We start from the raw sequence: 8,492 nt of genomic DNA on the forward strand, positions 1-8,492 counted from the left end.
TATTTAAGATAGTTATCTCTTCCTCTTGGAGTTTTCCCCTTACGAGTATGTAGTGACCTTCTTTGTCCTTTATGGTCATTGTTGGTTTAAAGTTCACGTTGTCTGCAAACAGAATGGCTACTCCTGCCTTTTTTTGGATTCCTGCTGCATGAAGAATTGTTTTCCATCCTTTGACTTTCAGTCTGTGAGTATCCTTCTGGGTTAGATGGGTTTCCTGTAAACAGCATATGGTTGGATTTTGTTTCTTGATCCATTCTGCTAGTCTGTTTCTTTTGATTGGTGCATTGAGACCATTTACATTAATGGTTATTACTGTTAAATGCTGGTTAATTGTAGGAATGTTATCTCTCTGCTGTTGCATCTTTATCTTTCTGTTCTATTTAATTATTTGCTTTGCTTAGTGGTTTTTTCCTTTGTGTATCTAAACTGTCTTTCAATAGTTTTTGCAGGGTTGGTTTGGTGTTCATGAAGTTCTTCAGCTGTTCATTGTCATGGAAGTATCTTATTGCACCATCTATTTTGAATGATAGTTTTGCAGGATATATCAGTCTTGGTTGGAAATCATTTTGCTTTAGGATCTGGAATACTTCACTCCATGCTCTTCTTGACTTTATCGTTTGTGCTGAGAAGTCTGCTGTGATTCTGATAGGTTTTCCTTTATAAGTGATCTGTCTTTTCTCTCTGACAGCTTTTAATAATCTATTCTTGTGTTGGATTTCTGGGATGGTGACTATTATATGTCTGGGTGTAGTTTTATTTTGGTTATGACTATTGGAGTTCTATATGCTTCACTAATCCTGATGTCAGTTTCTGATCTCATGCTTGGGAAATTTTCAGCTATTACTTCTCTAAATATCCTCCTGACATCCTTCATGTTGTCTCCCTCTGTTTCATTAATCCCTATCATTCTTATGTTATTCTTCTTTGCATCGTCTTGCAGTTGTTGAATTGTTGTTTCCTGATTCCTTGTTATTTTCAAAAGATCTTTCCTTTCCTGTTCACTAGCTGCAATCCTGTCTTCAAGGTCTGAAATTCTATCTTCACTTTCATTAAGGCGGTTCTTACAACTTTCAGTGGAGTTTTTTATTTCCTGTATATCTCTGTGCATCTGCATTATGTATTCTGTTTGTTTCTTATATTGCTCGTCTAGGGATTCTATCTTTTTGTTTAGTTCCTCCAATTTTTTATCTGTGTTTTCTTTAGATATATTTAGAATCTCTTTCATTTCTTTTATCATTTCTTCTTTTATCTGGGAGATTATTTCGAGTTTGAATTTCTTTAAAGCTTCCTGGAGTTGCTTGTCAATTTCAGTGGCTATTGTGTCTGATATATGAGGTTGATGGGATATATTTTCTTCTATATACATCACTCCTAGGGTTTCTTGAGATGGGCTGGAGGTTTGAGGTTGTAATTTGGTCTTTCGTTTTGTCATTTTCCTATATTTCTGTGTTTCAAGTGTTATTTGAAAGCTTCCTCAGGATCTGTTGAAAATCCCCTTCTATGTTTGGAGCTACTGAGACTTTGGCAGCACGCTACCCCAAGCCATTGGGCCTACAGAACCAGTGGCCCTCCTCTGCCTGCTCAGAGCTCTGAAGTTCCAGACAAGCTGGGCCTCAGGGACACTGTGCACCCACCTGCCCCTTGGAAGCTCCACAGTTCTTCAATCGCAGCCGGCTTAGGGTACTCACCACAGGCCGCAGTGCTTCAGGAACCTGTGGACCCTCCCTGGTTGCAGAGATATCCACAGTCCTCCAGACAGGCAGAGAGGCCGATGCAGGCACCCCAAATCTGCCCAGCTCCTCCTCTGCAGACTCGAGACTTCAATCTTAAAAGTTCACCATCAGTGGCCTCGGTTTGGAGACAGCCAGAGTGAGCAACAGACAGAGACACACACACAGACACACACAGACAAACACACACACACACACACACACACACACACACACACACACACACACACCCTCTCACTTGGATTATGGAAAAATTGGGCCTGGAATGTGTAGGGTGGATTAAGGAGGGGGTGTGGCTACCTCAACACACTATTTAAGCCAGGCAGTCCAAGGCTTCAGGCAGGTAAACTGAGGAGCCATAGGTGGTACAGTTGGTCGTGCGCAAGCACTGTCTTGCAGCTGCCATGTCCAGGAAACCAGGTAAGTCGAGGCATTCTGGGAAGGTGGAGCTGAGGGGCTGGTAGTGGGGGAACCCTGGGAGAGATGCAAGGACTTTGTGGTGCTTCCCGGGTTCCATGAATTTTTTCTCCAGGGGCTGAGTAGAATAATCCTTGTCGCCATCTACACATTGAAATTTGATATGTTAGGTTTGTTGCAGATACCTGCTTGCAGGTTTGTTTCCTTAAAATTCTATAGTCTATGTATTTTAAAGTTTGAAGTTGTCAAACTAATGAACGTTATTGAGCATTGTATTTATAAGACTTGTTAAAACGTATATTTTTGCTTTGGAGAATCTTTGTTTCTTTGGAGTCAGGATCTCACTCTCTAGATAGGCTTGCCCTTAACTTGGTTCCATAGCCCAGCAGACCTGGAACTCGAACGGATCCTTCTGCCTCAGTCTCCTAAGTGTTCGAATTAGAAGAATGGGCTACCACATACACCAATAATTTTTATTTTTGAGGGTTTTTCTTGTTGGTTTGATTTGCTTTTGGATTTTTCTCGTGTGATTAGGAATAGAGTTCTTTTGTTGCTGTTTCTGGTGTTTTTTTTTTTTTTTTTTTTTTTTTTTTGTAGCAGGGATTGAAGTTCAATTCTTGTGTTTCCCAAAGGAGCCCTTGGGCCGCCCAGCTAAATCACTGGCCCCTTGGAGGGAGGGTCTTACTGCTTAGTCCAAGTTGGGCTTGAATTCACTGCTTTGGCCGAGGCAGGCTGGGATTACAGGTGTGCACCACTACGCACAGCTTTGCACTACTTTGGTTGATATCATTTCCAAATCTTCTATTTTGTACTCATTTCCAAGGATACATGCCCCATCTGATTTTTTGTATTTTCAAGGCATTTTAGATATATGTGTGCAATATATTCTAGTAATATGAAACTGGCAATTTAATGTTGGAGTGTTTGTTTTTGATTTTCTTTTGTGGTGTGGTAACGTGATCAAACTGAGGACCTCATACTTGCCAGACAGACTCTTATGTGACTGAGCTAAACCCCTGGCTATTTATTTAATAAACTTAGAGTTTATCCTGCTGCCACCCTCCTTTTCCTGCTCAGTTTCCTTTTTCTGTCTCGAGCTCTATTTTGCTCTATCTATCTCTGTCTCTATCACTCCTTGAATACCATGCTTCAAAATTTTCAACAATGCCCACTTTGGTCAGACAGGAATGGAAAAATGTTTTTGTAAAACTCTGTGGTCCTGGGGATCCAGCTCAGTGGCCCAGCGCTTGCCTGGCCAGAGCGAGCTTGTGATTTCGATGCCAATTCTTAAAATATTGTAAAACATCTATGTATTGGATCATTTATGTTCACTGAAGGAGAATTAGGCAGCATGTTGGCAGTTTGGGTGCAGTGTGTGCGTGGATGCATGAAGGCGTGGGTTTGAGTTTGTGTGTGCCCGCTTAGCAATGTGGGAAAACAAATTCTCTTATAAATAGAAGAGACCATGGAATATGGATTGCCATCACATTAAGTATTACTGGGTAACAAGGTATTAGATGTTTGAAACCATAGGATAAGCTCCTATTCTGCACAAATACTGTACACTAAACTTACTTCTTTGGAAATTCACAACTTTGCAATGTCTACGATTTATGTGGCACCATTTTACCCTAGAGAAACAGAAGCAAACGATGAGGACAGCAGGTCTCTAAATGACAGAGCCAGTAGAGGAGAGAATCAGCATGCATTCTGCTTCTTAGCTGATAGCCACACAGATCCCACGAAGAAATGACCAAATCAGTAGCCAGCTCTTTAGGGTCTGCAAGGACCTCTGAGTATGAATGCTGAGTGTACCAGGGTCTCAAGTACTGCTTGAGCATTGTGAAACCCTGAGTCTACTGTTACTCTTACCCCAATGCTGTATTCTCTCCCATTAAGAAACAGGGTACCTGGAGCTAGAGAGGAATGTGGTTCCATGGGTGAACTCTTTGGGCCAAGCATGAAATGCACATTTGGCTATGATTATAACACATGCTTTTGCCCTTTCCGTGTGGATAGTGCTTTCATGCAAGTCTTTGTCTCTTCCCTCTGCAGACAAGATAGAATACAGGCGCAAGCCACGAACTGACTTTACCCCATCACAACGCTCAGTACTGCTGAGTGCCTTTGAGAAGAACAATCATCCAGGGCACGATGTTACAAAAGAATTAGCTACAAAAATCAATGTTGATGAAACGGTGATAAAAGTAAGTACCTGAGTGTGTGTCTCTAGGTGGTACACCTGACCCAGAAAGCCACACGCTTTCAACCACCAGCATACAAGTCCCATACTTTGCCAGGTGCAGTGCATTTGGACAGGGGTGTAATATGGCATATTTTCACTTCACCCATGTTCACTTTTGGAGGCAGACTGAGGCTGACCCAAAAGACTTGTCTTCCTCAAGTAATAAGTGCAAGAGCCAGATTTTAACTGATCCACAGCACACTGCCTGGGACCCTTTGAATCTGGATCTGAGATCTTGCCCTTTGGGTTGTTTTCCGATTAGCAGCACACTCTTGTAATGGGCAACCTAGTGCTCAAGAATTGAGGCACTTCCTGGGGCTGGGTGTTAGTCCCTCCGAAGCCCAGGTTCTGAGTACAAATTACTTCTCATCAGGCTTCACATCTTAAAGTGGACTTCTTCTCCATACCATTCCTTAGAAGAGAAACACCAAACCCAGTGTGTCTTTATACAAACACAGCGGGTAGATATCTAGATACTGCTCAGTCAGAACATTCAAATTCATTCTGATGTCTTCCTATCCTTTGTCAAGGTAGTGAGGGCAAAATCCCTTCATGGAGCTGAAGCAACACAAGCTCCATTCCCATTCCTTGCTCTCAGTCATTGCAATGTATTCTTGCAAAATTGTGAGCAACCACTAATGCAGAACTACACGCAGCACCCTTTGTTTAACCCTTCGGCATTTAGAGTTTGCCCCTTCCTACTCTACGCATTGCCAGTAAAACCCAATACCCCCTTTACCCTCCGGGAACCAGAACAGCACAGGATATAAAGTACTTCCCCTGTTCAGATCAGTCCACAGCAATTGGAGATCACCTTTCTGACCCAAAAACCTCACATCCTAGGGAACAGGAAAATAAAGCTTTCGGTTCATACCCATTTATTGAACTGCTTCTCTCTTCCCTGTAGATCTGGTTTAAGAACCAGCGTAGCAAACGGAAGAAAGATCAGCTAAAAATGAAGCTAGCTTCTTTGCCCGGAACATCCACACAGACCTCTTCAGAAAAGAAGGAGCAGGTCCAACAAAGTCCTGTTGCAAGTTGTTCATCGATTTCTTCCATTTCAGATGACCATGTCTGTGACCGACCAGAGCATTTTGAGAAAGATATCAGTAGAAGACACGGAGCCTCTGTGTTTGGTTCATCATTCCAAAGTCAACCTGATGGAACTCAGGGACAGTACGTCGAAGATTTTGACATTGATGACACAGATAAACTTGTAGAAATGTATTATCTGCCTGAAGAAGATGATCCCAGCAGTCTAGATATATACCTCCCCCCAGGCTGCCTGTCGTGAAGCAGTGAGCATGGTGCTGATGGGCAGAGGGACTCATGACACCCACAACTTTGGACACAAGCCTACATTGTCAAGCATGTTTACCAACTGATTTCCATTTTTGCAGCATTGCTTTGAGGCCTTGTCATTTCATAGAAGGCAATAAAATAGCCATGTCACTGTCAATGTTGCCTGTTTCTGAGTGTTTTGAATTCTCCCTCCAATCTTTTCAGTACCCTGAGCACTCCGCTTGGGAAGGAAATCAGCAGCATGGGGGAAATTTAGATTCCTGATTCTCCCTCACCCCTAAGTGCATTGAATATCACGTGCATGGATGCTCTCTGCATACAATGACAAACAGTTCTAGAGGGCCCCTACCAATATTGCCTGAGAATATAGTTACATTGCAACAGGCAGGAAAGGCCTAGGCTCACATTGAAACCAAGACACCCTTACTGTAGTGCCATATGGCTGGGAAGGAATCTCATTCTGAAGAAAGTGCAAATCAGAGGAATTTACACTCCCGGCTCATGCTGGTTGCTGAGAGTATTTCAGATAAGTGTTCCCAGGAAAGACGCTTGTTTCCTTAAAGAGGAGTTAGCTAATCTCTGCAGAGGCAGACAGCAATAGTGAGGTATCAGGTGGAATGAAATGGCACTGCCTCCTCTGGTCCTCAGTGAAATGAAAGATGGGAGAACATGCCAGCTTTTAGGAGTGCCAAACAGGATCATTTCCGTGGTACATCTTCTGTTGGCAGAGGTGCTTGTGTGGAACAGAGTGACACTAGGAATGTGATGTAAGTTGTCTTTATGGGTAGGACATGTTCATGTATGGCCAGCATGGTTCCGTATTCGGACCTGGATTGTCCAGCTGAATGTGAATCTCATTGAGAGGATGCAGCTTCCTTAGGAGGTGGGCGCATAACCGAGATGCGTGTACGTGAGCATGACTGTTGCAGTCATACTGTACAATGTTCTTTCACAACTGTGACCACGTGTAAATGAATGACGGAGCAGTAGCACAGCATCACTGCATAGCACCTTTAGCAGGAGCGTGTGCAGTGTACAATTCAGAGCGACCTTAGCTGAGCTGTCTATGAGCATATGAGCTGCTAGCCATACAACCTGGTGCCTTGCGTATGCTAACCATGAAGACTGTTACCGAGCACCGCTGTTGGATCTCATTTTAACAATTTCAGATGTTACAACGGTATTATTGTGTAGTAATCCAGAAAGGTGCCTTCCCTTCCAACAGGTAAGCGCTCTGAGAATTTCTAAATGTCTGTAATCAGGATTAAGTTTTTAGCTCTGTCTTACCTTCTCGCCCTGACAATATCCTATGAAGTAGGAATTTGTCATTAGTTGTTTTACATCAGAGAGAGCATCCACTGCCAAGTAACTGGTCCATGATCTGTCACTTTACAATCAACCTTCAAGCCCAGATAGACTGACTGTTGTGCCACTCCTCTGTCTCATCAAGGAGACTGGGATGTGACTGTGATGGGGTCAAAGAAAGAGGAGCCAGAGTTTGACCTTTCACCTCTAATCTGTTTCTTCTCAACTTTTGACCTTGAGGCTAAAAAGCCTCAAGGTTTTCCATCATTTAAGCTGCTTAATTCTCCACTGCAGAGAAGTGTCATGACTTTCCAACCTCTCTTCAGGCACTGGACCTGGTGTCCCTGTTACTCTCTGGTTTCCAGGCAGATAGAGCATTGTTTTCACTTTTTGACTGTCAGTTCATTAACCCTCTTCCAGGCAGATTATATTTCCTACTTAGAGCAACTCCATGGACCCTATGTCCTGATCTACTCTGCCTGTTTTTCTTTTTGTTAGTGTATCAAGGCCATCTATGTTGGAGATTATAGTCAACTTTCTCTGCCACATTTCTGCTCTGCTATTTCTCTGCCATTGGTTGTCTACTTTTCTACTTCATTCCGCTGTCTGCCCCGTTCATTGAGGTCTTTCTGTCACTCTTGCAGGAATCCTGGTGGTTTTTTTGTCTCTCTAGGATGTCCTTCAGTAATTTTGTAGGGTGCATTGATGGTCACCAACTCCCACATTTCCTTTGAGTCATGGAAACATCTTGTATGTCCATTAATTTTGAGAGACAGTTTTGCAGGGCACATCCATGTGGTTTGCAGGTTATTTTCCTTCCGAGCTTGGAATACGTGGCTCCATGCTCTTTCTGCCTTGATACTTTGTGTTAAGAAGTCTTTCATGATTTTGATGAGATTTCCTTTATGTGTGTTCTGTTTGTTTTCTCTGTCTGCTTTTTAATATTCTGTTCTTGTGATCAGTTCTGGGATCTTGATTATTATATATCTGAGTGTAGATATGTTTTTGTTTTGGCTGGCTGGAGTTCTGTATGCCTCATATATCTGACTATGATTTCCTTGTCTGATGCTTTGGAAGTTTTCCTTAATTTTATCTGTGAATAGCTTTTGTATTTCATTTCTCTTTACTCCTTCTTCTTTGCTCATTGTGTGAAATTTTTCGGGTACAGGTCCACGTGCTGCCTTCCAGCCTTTGTGCTCTTACTTCTTGGTTCCTTGTTATTTTTAGGAGATTTTTCTTTCCCTGATCACACAGTGCAATCCAGCTTCAACTTTTTAAAATCTGACTTCAGTGTTTGTTAAGGAAAATCGCCATCTTTCAATGGACGTTGTAGTTTCCTGATAATCTCTTTGAATCTCGTTCATGTTTTCTAGATTTTTTTTATATTCTTCACTAAGGTTTTCACTTCTTTTTCTGGGTTCCTCCACTCTTTTTTTCCAGTAGAGCACTACTCAGCCATACAGAAGAATCACATTGAGATATTTATAAATAAA

At 42.3% G+C, this 8,492-nt stretch overlaps 1 protein-coding gene across 1 annotated transcript; it reads left to right on the forward strand.

Annotated features, from left to right (window-relative positions):
- The first annotated feature begins 2,134 nt into the window (after positions 1-2,134).
- Positions 2,135-5,686, forward strand: LOC134476788 (paired-like homeodomain transcription factor LEUTX). The gene is made up of 3 exons (XM_063252443.1): positions 2,135-2,150; positions 4,203-4,354; positions 5,300-5,686. The coding sequence occupies exons 1-3, from the start codon at positions 2,135-2,137 to the stop codon at positions 5,684-5,686; spliced, it is 555 nt and encodes a 184-aa protein (XP_063108513.1).
- Positions 5,687-8,492: the final 2,806 nt, after the last annotated feature.

The sequence above is a fragment of the Cavia porcellus genome, unplaced genomic scaffold (genome assembly GCF_034190915.1).
Source record: "Cavia porcellus strain 051 isolate PalLab524CR breed Dunkin Hartley unplaced genomic scaffold, mCavPor4.1 scaffold_7, whole genome shotgun sequence".
NCBI lineage: Eukaryota > Metazoa > Chordata > Mammalia > Rodentia > Caviidae > Cavia > Cavia porcellus.